The following is a 22,167-nucleotide window of genomic DNA, read 5'->3' as shown; positions in this document are numbered from 1 at the left end:
GTGGGGTAACGTTCTGATGATCTGATAGCGGTATTATAAATCACAGTGCCCAGAGAAGTCCCCTCACCCCAGTATGCAGGAGACGGATGTGGTTTCCCGGCGTCTGGGAGCCACCAACCAGCTCCTGGCGTCGGATGCACGGGAGAGGCAGCGCCTGAGACACGTTCACCAAGGCCCTGGACCAAGGCAGGGTCCAGTCGGGGAGGCGCTGGACACAGGCCTGGGCTTTGCCGCTGCTGACCGCCTGCTGGCTCTCAGGAGAGGCCACGAGCAGGAACTCCCTCATGGTCACAGGACTTGGGGTCAGCACTGGGACACCCTTGGGAGGCCGGTCGCCACCACAGCCGTCCCCCAGTGGGGCTGTGCAGGGACCCGCCGTCCCGGCTGAAACTCGGCTCAGAAAGGCTTTTTCTGGGTGGCGATGGCTTTGGGGGTGGCCCGTGTTGCAGGGGCCTCGAGGGCAGCCTTGTCTCAGCTTCCGTGCCTCAGCCTCTGAGGGAGGCTGCCCCAGAACCACCAGGGCCTGCTATGACCTTGGCGGCTGGGTGTCGGGCCCCCGCACTGCCCAGCCACTGAGGGCCCAGGGCTCACTCTGGGAGCCCCGAGATGGAGACCAGCACAGTCCCAGCCCGAGGGCGGGGTGGGGGCCCAGGGCCAGGTGGGGCACCTTCCCTGTAAGGAACTGATTCCTGGGAAGAATAGGCCCTTCAGGACCCAGGCTGGGGCCAGAGAGACTGCACAGCGGGCAGGTACTCTGCTGGTGCAAGGTCATGGCAGGTTCAATCCCCGATGCCTTCCTGGTTCGATTCTTGGCATCACATACAGTTCCCGGAACACCACCAGTTGGTTCCCAAAGCAAAGCAAAGCAAACCCAAGCCTAGAGGTCAAGGGGACGGATGGAGCTTGGGAACTCCGCTGTTGGCCGAGAACAATAGGCCACAGCGAGGAAACGCCCAGCTCCCTGGAGATCTGAACACAGAGCTCAGAGCTGTGGGCTGACTGCATTAGCACGGGGGCTTCCCAGGGAACCTGCTCTAGGAGGGAAAAGAGGGGTGAGCGAGAGAGGACAGAGAGAGGGGGACAGGGAGGGAAAGGGAGAGAGAAAGGGAGGGAGAGAGGGAGAGGGACGGAGGGAGAAGGAGAGGGAGAAAGAGCAAGAGAATGAGAGGGAGAGAGAAAGAGAGGGAGAGAGAGAGGGAGAGAGAGACTGAGAGAGGGAGAGAATCTCACTAGCAGGAATAATAGCTATTTACAGCACTCGAACCGTCAGACAGGATAGCAGGAATTCTTTCTCCCCTGGCAGCAGAGGGGGAACCGTGAACCCTCCCTCCTCCCCTGATTATTTTTTCTGTTGCGATCAGAATGGAGAAGGTGAAAAGATCTAATTTCACATGCTAAAGATAAAACACGTGTGAGTTTATGGGGACCAATATTCCAGCGGCAAAGAAAAGATGAACTGCATCAGGCCTTCAGCTGGGAGTCAATCCTTGGTGTCACAGCAGGGGAAAAAAAAGAGGCGGGGGGGGGGGATGCCTAAATATTGGTTCTAATTTTATTTGCGCTTCGACGCGACGTGCGAGTCTCCTGGTGCTCCCCTTTAATTTACTGCAAGGGCTGACACCCTCACAGCGCCTTTTCTTTGAGATCAGAATTTCTCTCGAATTACACATTTCCATTTGGAGTAAGTTTATGGGGCTCAAGCTTTCTCCCGTTCAGAGGGATGAAGGCAGAGGGGTCCCCTGGTACAGTGCAATGAGACATTAACCACCACAAAGGAAAGGGGGTGGGGAAGATCAAAATGGGGGGACTGGAGCGATGGCTTGGGGGCGAGGGACCTGTCTGGCAAGAAGTCGCAGCCACCTACTCAGGTTCAATCCCCGGGGCCCCGCATGCGGTGCCCTGAGCACAGCTGAGAGGAGTTTCCAAAGACTGCAACTTGTATTTTTTTTTCATTTCTGGGGTGAGAGGAGGGTACTCGGAGTCATCTGACAGTGCTCAGGGGCCTGTATGCAGGGCTGCAGATGGGCCTGAGGGCTCCTGCAGGCCAGGAGAGCACCTCAACCCAGTACTCAGCCCGGCCTGCTGCAGGCGGTGTGAAATGACTCTGTCCTTTCCATATCCAATATACTAAATGTCCATGATTAAAGGACAGGAAAAATCAGCACGTTCTGCTCCCAGGACAGCTAGACTCTTCCCTCACTGGAACCCTGTAAGTGGAACACATGAGATCACTATTGGGGTCTCAGATCAAAGGCAACAGGAATTGAGGGTCCTGTCCGGCCATGCTATCCGCATGTAGAAGAAACACGGCTGGGAGATTTCGGCCAGCGTGGGGGCCAGCACCTTGACTGACCTGTGGACCAAGTCAGCCATTGGCTGGGTTGACCAAGGCCCCTTGCTGGTGCCTCTCTGGGCCTCCCTGTCCACTCGGAGCTGGCCAGTCACCCTGGAACGCAGACGGGGCACTTGGGATGACGCTGTTTCGAACTGGCCCACATGCCACAATCTCCACGTGAAAAATGCCGACGTACTGTCTCGTGTTGCCAAATAACAAGCCGTGTCCTGACACTTCTGCACCCCATGCCTGAGTCCCGGCCCTTAGTGCTCAGTGGCTTCTGCAACCCTGTCACCCACTTATTCAGGAGTGGGGAAACTGGGGGAGGGGCGGTGAAGGTGTGCGTTTCACACACTGAGGTGATGCTTAGGGAAAGGGCAGGGTTTACATTTCATTTACACCAACTTAGCTAACTTTTACTTGGCTTTAATGTGACAATGATCCTGAACACAAACACACCCACAGGAGTGCAGGGGACACTGGTGTCCCATGCCCGGTGGCTGTGTCGGGTACCACCTCCCAAGAGTAGCTGCTCCGGTCTGTCCAGTGGTGGGCCAGCTGGAAAAACACATGAGGGTCGCTGGTCCATCGGGGATTGGGCCTTCTCTGATGGCTGTGAGCAGTGGGCCGAGCGGCCCGGAGCCCAGCGGGCTGTCCGAGTCCCCCTCTAGGTTCCAGGTCACGGCAGCCTGGACTCAGCAGGCGCCACTCAAGGCCCCGTGTCCAGCTCACCCCAGAGAATGGCCCGCGGAGACTTAAAACCGGCTTGAAACCCCACGACCGCCCAACACATCTGCGGTAGATGAACTTATTCTGTAATGTGAAGAATTCCTTTGTGAATGAGAAAGAAGTCAGATGTCGAGTGGGAATGAAATGTGGAATAAAAAAGGCCCATTCTTCAGACAGCATTCACGGAAACCCTGGACAGAAATAACTCGGCGTGCTGGGGAGTAAATGCCACCCGCCGGGCGCCTGTGCTGATTCACGGCGCTTGCCTTGGCGGTCGGGGCCGCTTTTGCTGTGACTCCGCCATCCAGACCCAAGACCGCGAGTCCAACGTGACTGAGCGCACAAAAGACTTGCTCGAGCGTTTTCTGCCAAGTGTTCAGCCGCTCACAGCTGCCGCTGAGTCTCAGCGAGGGATCCTTGAAACAGTCATTGTTCCCCGCGAAGACTGCGGGCTCACGTTGGCGGGCCGGCCAGATTAGCAAACTGCGAAGGCATCCTCGAGTCTCAGCTGCGACCGCAGGGCCCCTGCACACCACGCTGACTCACCCGCCATTGCACAACATGGTTTTTTAGCTTCGTGTTGGCCCCAAGCCATCAGGCCACGCAATCGGCTGCTGGCACTGCAGACGGAAGATCTCTCTGGCTTGGTACCACGTTCCTGCCACTTTAGAGCCCCTGGCTGCCTCAAGCTTGGGTTGGGAGTGACAGGTGACACAGTGACAATAAAGAGAAGGAACCAAGCCAGGATTTGGCGACCTGGGCGGGAACAAGAGACTCTCTGCATACCATGTGTTGCTCGGGCTGGCACTCCTGGCCCTCTTGCCCTCATGAGCCCCCACCCCCCTGACGCTGGCTGCAATGTCCATTATCGTTTTAGTGGCCATACTGACTGGGGTGAAGCTAGAAATTGCTTGTGGTGCTGGAATCCCCGAATACAGCTGGGACTGCGCTCAGAGCATCTAGGAGACCGGGGATTTGAACCTGGGGTCAGGGGCTGACAAGGCAGATGTTCGAAGCCCACCTCCAGTTATCTGTCTGGGTTGGCTCAGGCACCTCATGCCCTCTCCTCTCACTGGCGAGGGGCTATTCCCTTTCCCTTCGATTAGGAATTGTCCATGCTTACAGAGCTTGACTGGACAAGTCCGACTTCTCTTGACCTTTGCTAAGGTTTAACATGTTCCCTCTTGTTGGTTTTGGGGCCACGGCCAGCAGTGCTCAGGGCTTACTCCTGGCTCACTCCTGGTGGTGCTCGAGGGTTTCTGTGTGGTACTGGGGAGTGAACCAGGGTTGGCCACATGCAAGGCAACTGCTTTAACCTCTGTCCTATCTCTCTGGCCCTGAGCGGTTGTTTTTTCTCTCCATCCCAGCTCTAATCTACTCCCCATTGCTTTTCTGCAAGTTTCTGGCTGTGTCTAAACCTGGACTCTGGGGGACATGGATGGTACTTTTGGTCCTGGGATGGCACCCATGCAGACACCTTCAGATGAGGCCTCAAGGAGTGGTGGGAATCCTGATAAGCACTCACCAAGATTTCGAAAGCCCTGAGGATTTTGAGAGCCCTGAGTTTTCTACCCATCACTGGCTGCGTGAAGAAGGATAATTAAAAATATTTAATTCTGCATGATTAGCTAATAAGGGAGTTAATTTGCTGATGTGGAAGTAACGCAATGAGCTAATGTGCCCTGGGCCTGACAGATGTCTCATGACTTGTGGCGCAGGCCTTCAGCAATTATCTTGTCCCCTGTAGATTATAGTCAGGACCTTTATGTCTTTTCTGACAGCCCAAGTCAGATTGCACCATCGTCACCTCCAATTACATCCTGAAACTCTGGTGAAGGTCAAAAAGGCTATTTGGCGGTCTCCTTTGGGTTTCCTTGCTTCTAGGGTGTCCTTTATCCCCTGTGACCTGATGTGTTTGGTCTGGAGTTTCTGTGACTATGGTGAAATCATCTCGGCATTTCTTTACTTTGTTTCGGGGTTCTGAGCCACACCTGGCAGTGTGGCTTACTCTTGCCTCTGTGCTCAGGGATCACTCCTGCCGGTGGCCAGGGGACCCTGTGGGGTGCTGGGGATCGAACAGGGGTCAGCCACATGCAAGGCAAGTGCCTTATCCCCTGTACTCTCGCTCCAGCGCTCAGGATGTATTTTTAAATGGGAAACCGGGTGTTATTTTGCTTCCTGGTCATTACAAAAGCGCATCTGGGGGGAGGGGAGGAACGTAGCTGCATAGTAGAGCCTGACTTGTGTGCGAGACCCTGGGTTCGATCCCCCGCCTCACTGTCAGGTGTGATCCGGATCCCGTAGCAGCAAAGATAGCAGCGACAAATATCACACACACACACACACACACACACACACACACACAGAACTTTTGCATCTGATTCACTCTTCCCCTTGGCAAAATCAACGCAGGCTGCAAGGGACAGACAGAACTTGCAGATACTCCAAGGACAGTGGGGCTCAGGGATACTTAAGTGACTCTTACAAACAAGTAAGTTTCCCTAAAGGAACTAGAACTCTTGGGCTATCTGAGGGGGTGGGGGCTGTTTTCACATGCCGTGCACACACACACACACACACACACACACACACACACACACACACGCACACACGCAGAGCCCTAGAGTTGCCCCCGGAAGCAGTTGCTGTGCAGGACCTCGAGGCTGGCTGGCTGGCAGGGTTTGTTATCTCCCTTATCAGAGTTCGTTCCTCCAGGCTCCTGAGCTGGCGTGTCAGGGCCGGCCTCAAGCTGACTTGATTCTCATCCGGGAAAGGGGTGCCCTCCCCGCAGGCTGTTCGCCGGGGCCAGGAGCGAATGGGAGAGCTCCAAGGGCCTGGCATGACTCTGCCGTGCCACAGCGAGGCAACCCGGCTCCGCGCCCACTCTGAAAGGAGAGTTTGCAGAGGATAGAGCCTAGATCACGCTGGCACCCAGGGGACCCAAAGCGAGTGAACAGCCAGACACGGGGGTGGGGGGGGACCCACTTTCGAGGGCCACTGGTGTCCGGCTGCACGGAATGGGGGCAGTGTGCAGGCCAGGGAGTCAGGAGCAGAGGAAGGGAGCAGTTCCAGAAGCCTGTGTCGTGAAGGTGACAAGGAACGCCGGTGCTGGAATGCCGAACGGGAGGGCAGACAGACAGACAGACAGACAGACAGACCGACCGACCTAGGGCACGCTTCCTGCAGGAGCCACTGTACCCTCTCTCTGAAACAGCCTCACCCTTCCTTGTGGGTGCCGAGCATGAAGGTGGGTTTAGCAATGGGCCCAGTTCTTCATTAGCCCAGAGCTCCTCAGGGTCACTAGAATTTTTTTTTTTTTGATCCCACCTGGGTGCTCAGGGCTTACTCCTGGCTTGGTGCTCAGGGATCCCTTCTGGCAGGGCCGGGGGATGTGATGCTGGGGACGGAATCCAGGTTGGCTGCACACAAGGCAAACACCCTACCTGCTGTACCATCACTCCGGCCCCAGGGTCCCTCGAATTTGTACAGTTAAGGGATTGCAGAGGTTGAAGCTACCTCAGAGGTCAACAGTCAAGTTTCAAGGTCACCATGTCACATCTGGAGGCACGATCTGTACCCTAAAGAATCTGACTTGAGACTTCACCGTGACCTCGACTGGCAGGCGGCTGGGCACAGACGGTCAAACTGCCTGTGAAAGCACCACCCCTGGGTTTCATGAGAACATGCGTCTTTGACAGTCTCCACTTTTAGTTTTTGCCCACCTGATATACAATAAAGGGAATTTGTTATTTTCAATTCATACACTACTGATTTCTTGTGTGGTTAAATAATGTATCTCTTTTATTTTTTTCAGATTTTTTTTCTTTGAGTGACTGTGAGGTACAGAATTACAAAGCTGACCATGGTCAGGTTTGTCTCATTTTCTTTTTAATTGTTATTATTATTATCATCATCATCATTACTACTTATTGTATTTCAGAGAACTACCTGTTTGTGATTCTAGAGAAATGTCTGATCTTTGGGGGGTTGTGTTGGGGAGGGGGGTTGGAGGGTATGCAGGGGTTTCCCAGGGTTTCAAATAGTAATTCTCTGCTATCGTACATACTCAAGTTTGTGTGATTCTAATCTGTGACTGTGGGTGGCGGGCAGGAGGATGCGTTTCTGGCGTCCTTCTTTCTGTCTGTGCTGTCTGTCCCTTTCTCCTGAGTGCTAGGCTTGTATTAAATTTGAGAATACCAACAGAGTGACGGTAACGGAGGGGGCGGAAGCTTTACGGCAGCCCTGAAATAAAACCCCCTTTGGAGCTGCAGTGGCAAGAGGCCCGCACTTCTCCTCAGGGCAAAGCTGAAGGGGAACAAGTGTCACTTCTTTTCTTTTTTTTTTAAATAGTAATAATGATAACTTGGGCTGGAGCGATAGCACAGTGGGTAGGGCATTTGCCTTTCATGTAGCTGGCCTGGCCGAGCTGGGTTCGATTCCTCCATCCCTCTCGGAGAGCTCGGAAAGCTATTGAGAGTATCTTGCCCACACGGCAAAGCCTGGCAAGCTCCCTGTGACATATTCAATATGCCAAACACAGTAACAACAAAGTCTCACGATGGAGACGTTACTGGGCCCGCTCGAGCAAATGATGAACAACAGGAGGACAGTGCTACAGTGCTAATGATAACTTAAAAAAAATCTGGGTGTTTTTTCTTCTATTTTTTTTTTTTTTTGGCGGAGCCTTTGGTGTGGTGTTCAGGAGGCCCTGGGGACAATTCTCGGCCTCCTGGGCAGGGGGACATGGTGCAGTTTGGAGCCTCGGACCACCGTGGCACTGCTGGGGGCCTCCAGGAGGACCGGGCGGGGCCAGGCATGCACCCGAACCCCAGTCCTGCCGCCCATTCCCAACACCGCCTTCTTTAAAAAATCTGATCACCATGAATGAGTTACGGAAGTTCTTCATGGTTGGGTTTCAGGTGTCCAAGGTTCCAACACCTGTCGCCTCACCCGTGTCCACTTCCTTCCACCAAGTCCCCAGTCTCCGTCCTGCCCACCCCCCCCCCCACTGTTACCTTTTGTGACTTTTCTTTTCCCCTCAGGCACTGTGGATTCCGACACTGAACAGCCTCCTTTTCACAGACTCGGGAAGGCAGTGAGAGCTGACCCTCCTCCTGTACCGCCCCTCTTTAGAACCCCACTCCCTTCTTCACCCACAAGGATTTCACTCTCAAAACCCTTTGCGAAGCACTGCCAACTGCCAAGCGAGGGCTCCTGAAGCATCTTGGCAATTGGAGAAATTTCTGGACACAGACAGCGGCCACGCTGTAAACTCATCCACCAGCCCAGCTTTCCAGATTCACGACTAAATCTCGGCAGAGACGCAGGCCAAGCTGCTAGAATCCATGGGTACTAGTCTCCCGGCTAAAAGTCTGGGGTGCCCTCGGAAGGGGGTGGGTGACTCCCCGGCTGCCACACCCATACCCCACACCTGCCACCAATGACCCGACTCCACAGCTTCACACTAATCTTTACAAAGATGCCAAACTGAAAAAACTTTCAGGTACACCGGTTTTCAGGCTGAAAACTCTGGGGTCCCCTCGAGGTGGGGGTGGGCATCCTCCTCCCAACCCCCACGGTACTTTTGGAAGCCCTGGTGGCCACAGCCACTGCCATGTAAACCCCACTGACCCAGGTCAGCAGATGCTGGCACACCTAGAGTGACACCTCCAAATTCCACACTCCTGACAGCCCAGAGGGAGCACAGCAAGTTAGATGGAGAGTAACACAGACGCCAACTAAGCTCAATAAACAAAAACAGTGACATAGATGCTCAACTAGCAACAATAGCTCAGCAAACCCGCAACAGCTTTAATGACCACATGATGAGATATAACCGTTTTCACAAATTTTCTTTGAAGTATGGTTTTTTTTGGGGGGATGCTGGTGGATGGGGGCACAACTGGCAATGCCTGGGGCTTACACCTGGCTCTGTGCTCAGGGGTCACTCTGGGTGGGCTCAGGTGATACTCAACCCGGGCTGGCCCTGAACAAGGCAAACTTCTAACCTGCTGTACTACCGCTCTGGGCCTTTATACTTTATAGTTGGTAATTTCATTTAAAATAAATCATTTTGTGCCTGCCTAGGGGACAGGTTTGGGGGTGGCTGGGAAAAGGGGATGGACGGGGGCGGGGAAGGGCACTCTGTGGTGGGATTGGGGTTGGAACTCCGAATGGATGTAAAAACTGTATTATGAAGCACTTTGCAAACCCCGGTATTTAGGTAAAGTCAATTCCTCTTTTGCAAACCACAGCACCCAAAAGGAGAGAGAGAACAAAAGGGAATGCCCTGCCACAGAGGCAGGGTGGGATGGGGGGGTGGGGGGATGGGGAGTGGGAGGGATACTGGCATCAGTGGTGGTGGGAAATGGGCGCTGGTGGAGGGATGGGTACTCGATCATTGTATAACTGAAACCCAAGCACGAAAATTTGTAAGTCTACAACTGTAACTCATGGTGTTTCGCTAATAAAAATGAAAGAAAAATAATATAAAGACGCTTCTCAGAAATGACTGTTTATGAGCAAACATCAAGGATGCATGCGTTGGTCAGGAAGGAGGAGGTTAGAGGAAGAAAGAGTGGTTTGCTAGGGTCCGGAGCGATAGCATGGCAGGAAGGGAGTTTGCCTTACACGCAGTCAACCCGGGTTTGATCCCCAGCGACCCATATGGTCCCCAAGCACCGCCAGGAATAATTCCTGAGTGCAGAGCCACGAGAAACCAGTGTGCATGACTGGGTGCGACCCAAAAAGTGGGAAAAAAAAGGAGTGGTTTTTCTGGGGACTGGGCACTGAAGGGGCGTCAGAGAGACCAAGGCCACCGTGTCCTTAGAAGAACTGGCCTATCTGGGTTCCAAGCAAGGCCGTATACAGCGAAGCAGCACTTCCATTGCCTGGAGCAGAGAAACACTTCCGTGCACTGTTTTGGGGCCACACCTGACGGTGCTTGGAGGGTCACTCCTGGCTCTGGTTCTGTGCTTGGAGGGGGGGTCACTCCTGCTCTTGTGGGGTCATGCGGTGCCAGGGATTGAACCTGGGCCTCTTAGCATGCTCAGTGCACTCCAGCACAGAGTTCTGTCTCGGGCCCCGAAGCCGCGTCAGAGCACGAGGGCCCAGGGAGGCAGGCGGTGAAGGGCTGAGCATAGACGCTTCATGTGTGGGAAGATCCTCCTCCCTCGGACTGTGGGGGTAGCGTCCGAGCACCATCGGGCATGGCCTGGAGGACAAACACCCACACCCATACCCACACCCACGCTGCCACACCTTGGCACTACATCTCGTCACACACAGCAGGTGTTAAACTGGCTTTCTGCCAGCCAGCAGGGTGGGCGAAGGGCCACCCCAGGAGGGAACAAGGACCCTCCGTGGCTGGGTTTTCAAAGCTGGCACAGTCCTCTGATGGCTCCTTGGCGAGGTTGGCAGAAGCCTTTCCCCTTCAGAGTAGCCCAGATGACTGAACGCTGGACACAGTGTAAGCAGGGCGGGTTCTGCCAGGGAGAAGCTACTTTAGAAAACGGGGGTGGTCCTCCACTCTGTCCAATCCCACTCACCCCAAACCCACTGCTCACACGTCAAGCGCCACATACCAGAGACAACGTCTGTGTGTGGAGCTGACCTGCAAGCCCTGAGTTGCCACACGTGTGCGTGTGTGTGCCCGTGTCCAGGAGGCTGGGCGTCACTGGACATCACCAGTGGTGCCCCAGGGAGGAGGACAGAGATTCAGCAAGAGGGATTTCCTGGGCCCCGGCTTTCAATTATCCTGCTTTCTCATCTACCCTGAGTTAGGCTGCTGTGTCCTGAGAAAGTGGTTCCAGAGAAGACAGAATAACCAATGGGCTGAGTTTTTTGTTGTTGCTGTTGTTGTTGTTGTTGTTTGTGGGGGAGGCCACACCTGGCGGTGCTCACGGCTTACTTCTGGCTCAGGGATCGCTCCTGGTGGGGCTTGGGGAACCATCTGGGGTGCTGGGGATTAGACAAGGGCAGAATTCTTGAAATTAGCCAGTGAAGGGGTGAACACAGGAATTCTCCCGAGCACATGGAGAAAAGCAATCTACAATCAGCCGCGCAGAGGGGATGTTAGAGTAGAAGACCGGGGCTGGGCCACGAACAGACGGTGCTGCGTGCCTGGACGTGCGTCTCTGCCTAACGAGAGTCGCCTCGCGGCCACCGTCAACAGTCACCAGGGCTGGCAGAGTCGCGAACCTTCAGGGCCGGAGGGCCTGGGGTGAGGACGGGGGGGGGGGGGGGGGTGCCTTGTCCTCTGGGGGCGCTGAGACTCTGATAACATGCAGAGCCGGGAAGAGAGACACATCTGTCACGTCTTCCAAACTGAGCCCGGGACATCTGCAGCTACTGCCACCATCTCACTCGAGTACGACGGGAAGACGGGTGTAAAAATAGAAGTGATATATCCCACTATTAGCACCGCGGCAGGCCCAAATATAGCAGTCTGCAGGCGCGCTGACGTCTGGGGGAAATGGCTCCGCACGGGGGACGCTGTCTGTCTCAAGGGGACCGGGTGCCGCTCGCCGAGGAAGGCTCCCCACTCAGACTCCGTTTCCCCCAGCTCCGCTGAGGCGTGACTGACAGGTGACAGTGGAATGGATGTCAGGCCTCCTTTAAAAGGCGTGCCAAGCCCAGGGGCCGGCGGGGAGGAAGAGAATAGCCAGAAGGTGACAAGGCGCCAGGGCAAGTCAAGCCGGGAGTTCTGTGCCTTTCCACATCTCTGACGGACTTCTGGAGGCGCGCGTCGGTCACGAGAAGGAACGGAGGAAGATGCTGCACCGAGAAAGTAGCTGCCCTTCCAGGAGGACCGCTCCATGGCTTGGGAGCTGATCTCATGTGCTGGGGGAAAAGGCAGCTGGGATGGAGAAGGGACCACGAAGTAAATGATGGCTGGAGGGCTCGCTCGGATTGGCAGATGCGTGCTGATAGACTATGGACCAAACATGATGGCTGCTTAGTGTCTGTATTGCAAACCATAACACCCAAAAGGAGAGAGAGAGAGAGTAAGAGGGAAGGGGCCTGCCACAGAGGCAGGGGGTGGGAAGAGGTGGGGATGGCAGGAGGGATACTGGGAACACTGTTGGTGGAGAATGGGCACTGGTGGAGGGATGGGTACTCGATCATTGTATCACGATCATGATCACGATCATCTTGTTGCTCATCGATTGCCTCGAGCAGGCACCAGTAACGTCTCCTTCTTCCTAGCCCTGAGATTTTAAAAGAGCCATTTGCATAGCTCTTTCAGGGCTAGGAGAATGAGTCTATCATTGTGTAACTGAAACGGAATCACGAAAGTGTGTAAGTCTGTATCTGTATCTCACAGGGACTCGTTAAGAAAAAAAAAAAGAAAATTGCTGCCCTTATTCTGGGGTCACTTCTGCTCCCTTGGAGGAGGGGGAAATGCCGAGAGCCGTTGGGTGGATTCATTAGAGCAAGTTCTTTCTCACGAGTACCAGCCCTCGGTGGATGGCTGAGAAGGATCTCTCTGTTGGATCGTGATTTTCTACATGGAGATGCAATAGAATTCGCCTGTAAAAGTGTGCACTGCAGTGGCTTACAGTCTTGGGTAACCAGTACCCTAATTCCGAGACACTTTCCTCACTCAGAGGGGACTTCCATAACCACTAGGAATTGTCCCCTCTTGGGGCCAGAGCACAGTCTAGTGGGTGTGACGTTTGCCTTGCACACGGCTGACCCGGGTTCAATCCCTGGCACTCCAGATATTCCCCTGAGCCCACCAGGAGTGATCCCTGAATGCAGAGCCAGGAGTAAGCCCTGAGCATCACTGGGTGTGGCCCCCAAAGCAAAACCAAACAAAAAAAGAGTTGTCCCCTCTTCCCTTCATACCACTGATGACTGTCAATCTAGTTCCGGCTTCTATGGAATTACCTGCTCTGGGCATTTCCTGTACAAAAGGAAGTGGCAGCAGGTTCCTCTGTGAGAGGGGCTTCCTTTTTTTTTTTTTTTTTTTTGCTTTTTTGGGTCACACCTGGCGATGCACAGGGGTTACTCCTGGCTCTGCACTCAGGAGTTACTCCTGGCGGTGCTCAGGGGACCATATGGGATGCTGGGAATCGAACCCGGGTCGGCCGCATGCAAGGCAAATGCCCTACCTGCTGTGCTATCTCTCCAGCCCCCGAGAAGGGCTTCCTTTAATCAGTGTAGTCTTTGAGGTTCATGCAGAGAGGAGTGGGCATGAACTTTTTGTGTCTTTTTTTTATTTTTAGGCTTTTGGGGGTCACACCTGGTGATGCGTCAGGGTTACTTCCTTCTGGCTCTGTGCTCAGGAATCATCCTTGGCAGACTGGGGGGACCAGGTGGGACACCCGGGATCAGATCTGCACTGGCTGCGTGCAAGATGAGTTGCCCTCCCTGCTGTACTATGGCTCCTGCCCCACTTTGTATCTTTAAAAGAAAAAAATCTGTCAATTAGTGTTGCTGCTTTCCAGTGTATTTCCAGCCTCTACCTCTGGGTCAAGCACCAGACATTCCCACCCGCCCAGAGGAAGCCCCCACTTGCCACCCCGCAGCTTCTCAACTTTCTCTTCTTCCTCCTGAAACCACCAGCCCAGATCCCACCTCCACGGACAGCTCCACGTTTGAGATTTCATTAAAACAAAATCACAGAACACGTGACCTTCCATGCCTGGCTCCCCGCACTCAGCGTTCCATCCTGGATGGTCAGCCATGTGGAGAATCCACCAGAACTCCTGCTCCTGGCTGGACAATATGCCACCGTGTCATACTGCACAGGACACGCCAATCTGTTTATCCAACCATCTGCCTGACAACAAATTGGGTCGTTTCCACTTTGGGGGCCATTCTAAACTATGCTTCCAGGATGTTCCTGGTTAGGTTTTGGTGGGACGCGGGTTTTCATTTGTCTTGGGTATATGCCTAGGGGAATGAGACCGTTTGTATTTACTTCTTGCATTTATTTCTTCCTGCATTAACATATGCCTTGGAGAACTGGGCCCTACGGAAACAGGATGAGAACGCTATTCGGGTCTCCCAAAGAGGAATCGAAAGAGCTATGCTTGGAGTATCACGCTTCACTCAAGTGACAGAAAGAATCTGGAGTTCCGACCTCCGTCAATGATCGAGAATCAGGGACGCTGTCTCGTTTGCCAAGGCATCGAAAATCAGATGGCGTGGACACATAATGTGATTTGGAGACGACCACTGGACTAGAGCCATTACCAACTGGATTCCACGGGATGTCAAAAGATCGCGTGACCGCCCACCTATGAGATAGTCAGACTTCTTCGTCAAGACCCTGAATGATAGGCTTGAGGCTCTTCATGTTCCTGGGGAGAGCAGATGCCACTGGGCTACACTAGCACGCGACAGGGAGGAACGAAGACATTACTGACGCCTGCTCGAGCAAATCGATGAGTAACGGGATGTCAAGTGATCAAGTGATCTACCTAGGGACAGAATGGGTGAGGACAGCCGGAGCTCTGCTTGAAACCTTTCCAGGCCTTTCCCGAGTACATTCCAAACTGGTTACACCCTCCTCCACTCGGACCCTCTCTCGGGAGGGCCCCTGATTTCTCCCCATTCTCTTTCACACTTGCTTTGATCTGGTTTTGATCACAGCCAGCCTCCTGGGTGTGAAGGAGTATCTCCCTAAATTTTAAATTAAAAAAAGAAAAATCAAAGCCCACCCACAGACATTTCTTTAAAAAGAAAAAGCTTCGAGTTGAAAGGTCCCAGTTCTCTCCACTCCCATTTCTACGAAGCAAATAATTCAAATTCCTGTCGTGGTTTCTTCTGGGATTCATCGTCTATTTCCAGTATCATGCTCATCCTACTCTTTCATTTCTCTTTTTGGGGAAGAGGGGACGCATTCGGCAATGCTCGGGGGCTTACTCCTGGCTCTGTGCTCAGGGTCACTCCTGGTGGTGCGCAGGGGACTGTATGTACCATTGAGGATCACACTGGGCCAGTTGTGTGCAGAACAAGCATCTTAACTACCCTCTCTGGACCTTACACTGCTATTCTGCAAAATGGGTTTCTGCATTTGATCTTGACTTTATTTATATTTTTGGGTCACGCCTGGCGATGCACAGGGGTTACTCCTGGCTCTTCACTCAGGAATTACCCTTGGTGGTGCTCAGGGGACCATATGGGATGCTGGGAATCGAACCCGGGTTGGCAGCGTGCAAGGCAAACGCCCTACCTGCTGTGCTATTGCTCCAGCCCGATCTTGACTTTCAAGAGATGAACTTTAGAGATGAGCTTTCCACCCCCCATATTCATACAAACACTCATGCATTCTACCATAATAGCGAGGTGACCATCTCCACGCGGGTGGAATCAACAGAGGCATTTTACACTGTAATATGACTGTGCATTTGTGGTCGTGGGATGTGCAAAGATTATTTTCATTTCCTCAATTTATTAACACATCCTTAAATTCTGTCAGATATTCCCTTGGCATATTCAAACACATTGGTATTTATATGTGTGTATGTGTATATATATATATTTTTTTCTCCCCCAAATTCTCTTTTTCCTGGGAGACATTCCCTGCTCTCTCCCCCTCTCTTGGGAATGACTCTTGTCCTGGAACTTTCTCTCCCTGCTGACTTCTCTCATGCATTGCATCAGTTTCCTGGACACTGAACTTCCTGTGTTGGTTTGATCTCTCAGATTACAGTTATCTTTTGGTGGCTGTTGTTTTGCTTTGGGGTGGCCAGACCCAGTGATGTTCCAGGATTACTCCGGGCTCTGTGCTCAGGAGTCACTCCCGTGGTGCTCAGGGACCATATGGGATGCCGGGGATCAAACCCGGGTCAGCCATGTGCAAGGCGAGTGCTCTCCCCGCTGTTATTTCTCTAGCTCCTACAGTAGTTTTGCTGTTGTTGTTTGCTTTTTTAAAATGGAGTTTTATTTTTATTTTAAAATTAAATTACTCTTGGCTTTGGGACCAGACCTGTTGGTGCTTTGGGCTAACTCCCAGTGGTGCTTGGGGAACTACAGTAGTACCAGGAATGGAACTAAGTAATGCCAAGTGCCTAAACCCCTGGACTATCAATCTCCAGCACCTGGTGTGCCAGCAATGCCCTTATTTTGTTTAGTATGTATATCCACGGGCAGATGTGTGTGCGTGTGTGTGTGTGTGTGTGTGTGTGGTTCTTTGTGACTGCCCTTGTGATAGCAAGGATCACCTTCCCGGATAACAGCGTAGGTTACTACCAGCTTATTTTCAGCAGCATGCAAGGTTGTTCTGGATGTTTCCACGCTCCATGGCAGAGCTGAGCAGCATGACGGAACAAGTGGGTATGCATCTGCCCACCTGCCCCTGAGCTCAACAGTGACCGTTGGGCCGAGAGAGAGGCCGGGTCACTCTGGGTCATCACACAGGCACTTCCTGTCGGTTTTAGCAAGAGATCACGGAGGCCCCCATCCATAGTGATGCTTTTCACATCACCCACAGTCAAGAACTGTCCTGGAATCTTACAGACAGGGAACTATGCTGAAAATGAGCTATGGTCGCAGTGACAGGATCTGTGCAGATGCGGGGGTCTCTGATCACTGTCAGTCTCTTGCTGAGTCTGATTAATAAATAAAGCTTTAACACAGCCAACTAACAGGAAAAAACATGGACTTTCTGGGATTTTAGGCATTACTGGAGGGTCTTGAAATGTGTCTGCCAGGGAGAAGCGGAACCTGCTGTAAAGTGTTTGGTTTTACTTAAGACCTGGAATGATCTGGTGGAATGGAGGATGGCTTTCAGAACGAATGAGGAATTTCTCTCATTTGGGCTACTATTCCTGGCAAAACACCAATGTAGTGGTTTCAGGGATGATTACCTGCAAAGAGAATACCACCGCCAAGTACACTTGGCCAAATACTTGATAAAGCATTATAAAAAGTTAATTATTTTTGACTTTTGGATTAGCCTTGGCTTGTTGCTTAGGGGTGTTTGTGGTGGTGCTGGGGGACCCTGGCGTGTTCCAGGTTGCATGCAAAACAGGCACTCCAGCCTGGGCCATCTCTCTGGCCTACAAAGCACAGTTTGAAAGCAGTGCAAATGTGAGAAAGCATATTTTGTACTTATCTATTTCTTTTTTTTGGGGGGGTGGTCAAACCCAGCAATGCTCAGGGGTTACTCCTGGCTCTGCACCCAGGAATTTCTCCTGGTGATGCTTGGGATGCTGGGGATGGAACCTGGGATCAATTGTGTACAAGGCAAGTGTCCCACTTGCTATACCATTGCTAGGGCCCTTACCTATTTTTCACAGCATATTCAGGTGCAAAACACCACCAAGTTTCCTCAGGATAAATGACATAAAACGTCCTTTCTAAGTGTAAAACCAAAGCCTCTCTCTCTCTCTCTCTCTCTCTCTCTCTCTCTCTCTCTCTCTCACACACACACACACACACAAACACACACAGACACACACACACAGACACACACAGATATTTCTCTTTCTGTGAGAGTACAGAGGTGCAAAATGACAGTATAGTGGAGAGGGCGTTTGCTTTGCACGGGGCTGACTTGGATTTGTCATGGCATCGCATATGGTCCCCCAGAACACTGCTAGGAATTATTTCTAAGTTCAGAGCCACTAGTAACCTCTGAGCACTGCCGGGTGTGGTCCCCATACAAACAAAACCAAAAAAAATAAAAAAAATTGTTGCAAAGCTTAGTTAAATGACATGCATACAAAGAGAAAGCAGAAAGCTTAAGAGTTAGCCGTCACCGGGGCCAGAGACATAGTGCAGTGGGCAGCGTGCTCCCCTTGTATGTGGCTGACTGGGGTTTGATCCCCTGCATTCCACACAGATGCCCGAGTCCACCAGGAGTGATTCCTGAGCCCAGAGCCAGGAGTAAGCCCTGAGCACCACCAGTTGTGACCCCCAAATTAACCAAAACCAAACAACAGAGCGTTGTTACCACTGGTTACAACTTGTGGTTACAACTTGGTCAGCGCTCCAAGCTGTCTCATTCCACTTCAGGTTTGAGAGACCTGCAATTTGTTGACTATCTGGACCCGTGTCTGACCTGGGACTGTAATCCTAGCACCTAATACACTGCTGGCCTAGGAGACGGATTCAGCAAAGTCTCCTTTGAATGAATATACATGCAATACAGGTATAAACAAATGCCAAAACATGGAGCCAGGGAGGCACCTCCAAAGACGGAGCACTGCCTCTGTGAGCGGGAGCCCAGGGTTCAGGCACTGCATGGTTCCCGTGCACCTGCAGGAGTGACCCCCAACCACCAAGCTCGGAGCAGCCCCTCAGCACTGTGGGAGCATCCCCCAAACTAGACTAAACCAAACAACAACCACAAAAAGCAATTAGGTCAAAGCTGACTGAGAGTCCCATTTTATGGATGAGGAAATTGAGTTTCTGAGTGCTCACGCCACGTCCCCCAGGGGCTCAGGGGACTGGCGCTGAAGTTCCCCGGCCCCAGGTCCCCTCCTTTGACCATATCCCCTCCGAGGCTTCTCCCTCGTGCTCGGAAAGTTCGAGGCGCATCGCAAGGCCAGGCATGACCCGTAAGGGACCAGGAAATGGAAAAGCCTACCGTGGTGTCCATGGCCGTCACTTTCTCCGTGGGGATGTGCTTGGGGGAGGTGTCTGCCTGTGATAGCATCACACATCCTTCCGCACCCAAGGTGACGATGACCACCCGGCAGCCTCTGTCCCTGAGCGTCAGTGCGGCCTTCCCAGCCTCCTCGGGGCTGCCCACGGCCAGTCCTGTCAGGATCTCCGCCTGCAGAGCAGTAACAGGAAAGACAGGTCAGGAGTGGAGCTTCCAGTGCCCAGGGCAGCTGTCTGCACAGGGGGTCCAGCTCACTGGGGCCCAGCTTCCAACCACCTCGGCCAGCTTCCAGGAGCCGGGGACAGCACATGACAGGGAGCAAGGCACTGGGATTCTGTCCCATTTCTGATTTGTGAGTTATTAAGTTTTTCCTTTCTAATCGCTGGTACACCCTCTGCTCTATACACAAACCAGCAGAGGTTTCAAACTCTCATCCGAGGACTGGGATCAATCCACAGTGGTTTTAGAAAGTTGAAAACTGCTGGCTTTGAGCATGACTTTTGTTGTTGTTGTTTTGGGCTACACCCGGTGATGCTCAGGGGTTACTCCTGGCTCTGAACTCAGGAATTACTACCTGAGAGGCCTGAACTCTCTCTTTCTCTTTGTCTCTCTCTCTGTCTCTCTTTGTATCTCTCTCTGTTTCTGTCTCTCTCCTTCCTTCTTCATTGCCTCTAAAGCTGTTTTACTTCACTATTCGACTCCTCCTGACATTCTCTTCTGTGAAGGAAGGTGCTGGGTAGAAAAATCTAGGACTGACTTTTCCTTCCTGCAAGGAGCAATTCCCGGCTCCAGCCTGAGTCCATGCCTCCCTGAGGAATTGGATGGTGGGGCTCGTCCCCCACACTGGGCAGAGCACGTGGACGTCAGGAGCAGCTTGACAGTGGCCGTGTGGGGCCAGTGACTCATAAGGTCTCTACCATGCAGGGGCTCACTGCAGACTCTCATATGTCCTGACTTCCCAGGCCCTTTCTGGGTGACCCAGGTGGGGTTGGGGGTGGGGGGAAGGGAAGCAGTAGACTCCCGTCTTCCCTCCTCACCTGTTGCCTCCAACTCTCACAATACAGAAGCTGTTTGGGACAGCCCTCCTCTTCCTCTTCTATAAATGAGCATCTAAGTGCATCTTTACCTGCACCATGACACGAACTGGGGACACGGGTCAGTGGCACAGTGCCTGCCTTTGCGTGCAACAGGTTTCCAGCCCGTCACTAGTCCACACATCGATTATGATCTCCAGCTGTTTTACTGTCATCTATGATCCCTGTGTATGAGTACCACATCTGGCCACCAGTGCAGCCATGCCTCAGGAGAGGCATACTCAGATCAAAGAGGAACAGAAAAGAAATGCTACGCTTTTATTATTTTTTTAAGCTTTTCAAATCTTTTTTGTTTTTGGGGTCATACCCGGTGATGCATAGGGGTTACTCCTGGCTCTGCACTCAGGAATTACTCCTGGTAGTGCTCGGGGGACCATATGGGATGGTGGGAAATCAAACCTAGGTTGGCCATGTGCAAGGCAAACGCCCTACCTGCTGTGCTATCGCTCCAGTCCCCTTAAAGTCTTTTTTAACAGTACGTTTCTGAGGTGAATTTTCTTTGCAGGGCAGTGGGGCTGGGGTGGGGGAGGGGTGGTGTCCCAGAGTTGTGCTCAGGAGGCCTGGAGGCCCCTCTCGGTGATTCCTGACTACCTGGACCTGCAGCTCAACACTCACACCGAGGAGGTGGTACAGTCTTGGCCCTGGAGTGTGGGGCGTCACTTGGCCACCACAGCAGCACATGGGGGCATCTGGGGCTGTCCCTGGTGATGCCCAGGGGACTATGTGGGGATCAAACTGGGGTCAGCCATGGGCCAGGCAGGTGCCTTCACCGCTGTACCAGCTGAGATCACTTTCCTTAAAGACCAGGGCCTGTCCACTCTCCACCCATCTGATATGTACTCCATAGGTGCCAGCCGCAAGAGAGCAGATGACACCTTCATTTGTTCGTTTGTTGGCTCATACCCAGCTGTGCTCGGCACTCACTCCTGGTACTGTGCTGCGCTGGTTCTCTGGGCATCACCTGGGTCCGGAACTGCTGCCACAGCGAGGTGGGGTTTGGGTGGACTTTTCTGAATCAATAGAAGCTGACAGGCTGCCTGCCTGGCTCTCTCCCTTCCCCTCCCGATACTGAATCCTGCACGCAGCTCCCTCCTGTGAGGAGGCCACACAGGCGGGTCTGGCCACGGCCAGCACCAACCGACCACCGTGTGCGTGAAGGCGGCTGCAGCCATGGCGGGGAGTAGCCAACCCTGCCACGCCCCGCCTCAGTTCCTCACGCACAGGAGATGGGAGGACGCTCGGCAACGAGGGTGGCAACCTGCTATGTGTGGAGGATAACTGATTATGCACCAGTCGATAAGCAGAAACATTGGGACAGATGCAGTATGACGGGACGGATGACTCACTGTGCTATAACAAGTAAGGCCCATCCCTGGGCGCACAGCCGTTGTACCATATTTCACTGCATAACTGCTTCCACTGCATGATCATTGTACTGCATTTTTTTTTCAGTTTGAAAATTGATATATAACCTTTAGATAAGAAGCTCTGGAGAGTGTTTGTACCTCATGTTTGTTTGTTTTTGCAACAAAATTTATTTGGCATAAAATTGGGGACAATTATGTTGTGAACTGTGGTCATTGAAGAGGCCCGGAACCAGTCTCTGGAGCTGAGAGGACTGTCTGGAGACTAAACAGATGCTCTGAGCGTCTCTAGCAGGGCAAACCCAGGCCAGCTGGGCAGCTGAGAGTGACCATGTCCCAGGGGAGGTGGACCCTCCCCCCAGCGCTCCTGCCCCTGCACACAGAGCCCGGTCATGGTGACTGCTCCCAACGGTCACATAAACCAACTATGGTGGGAAAGACCGAGCTTCCTTGTAGCGGGCTTCTTTCTCGTTTCCTTCCTCGAGGTTCTGAGAGTGAAAATGATTGAAAAGGCTGGTCCAGAAACCCAGGCACCTTCTCTCGCTCTTTGAAGCAAACAGAAAATGACTGCCGACTGCTTTGTGGGCTGCCCGCGTGTGCCTGGTAATGTCAGGGAGAGCTTTGGGTTAATACTGTCTGGGTCCCAAGGGGAAGAACCATGGAAATTTTCTTCTAGGGGCTGGAGTGATAGGACAGCAGGTAGGGCATTTGCCTTGCTCGTGGCCGACCTGGGTTCAATCCTTGGCATCCCATATGGTCCCCCAAGCACCATCACTAGGTAATTCCTGAGCACAGAGGCAGAAGTAACCCCTGAGTATCCTGAGTATCACTGGGTGTGACCCAAAAAGCAAAAAAAAAAAAAAAAAAAAAAAAGGAAATTTTTTTTGGAACTACTTCAGAATGAATGACACAATAGAAAAATACCAATTAAAATACTATTTTAAAAAAAATTTTGGGTCACACCTGGCATTGCTCAGGGCTAACTCCCGGGTCCATGCTCAGGGATCACTCCTGAGGGGTGTGGGGGGCTGGGCATCTAGCCAGTGTCAGCTGCATGCAAGGCGAGTGCCCTGTCAGACTACC

At 52.8% G+C, this 22,167-nt stretch overlaps 1 protein-coding gene across 1 annotated transcript in view; it reads right to left on the bottom strand.

Annotated features, from left to right (window-relative positions):
* The window catches only part of RBKS (ribokinase), a 97,028-nt gene that overhangs the window by 17,623 nt on the left and 57,238 nt on the right, over positions 1-22,167 (bottom strand). The window contains exon 7 of the mRNA XM_056125530.1: positions 18,609-18,797. Within this exon, the coding sequence (XP_055981505.1) occupies positions 18,609-18,797 (189 nt within the window). The remainder of the gene's footprint in view (positions 1-18,608; positions 18,798-22,167) is intronic.

This window comes from Sorex fumeus, unplaced genomic scaffold, assembly GCF_029834395.1.
Source record: "Sorex fumeus unplaced genomic scaffold, SorFum_2.1 ptg000006l, whole genome shotgun sequence".
NCBI classification, from domain to species: domain Eukaryota; kingdom Metazoa; phylum Chordata; class Mammalia; order Eulipotyphla; family Soricidae; genus Sorex; species Sorex fumeus.
Note: the sequence above shows the minus strand (reverse complement) of the source record. Positions and strands in the feature narration are given on the sequence as shown.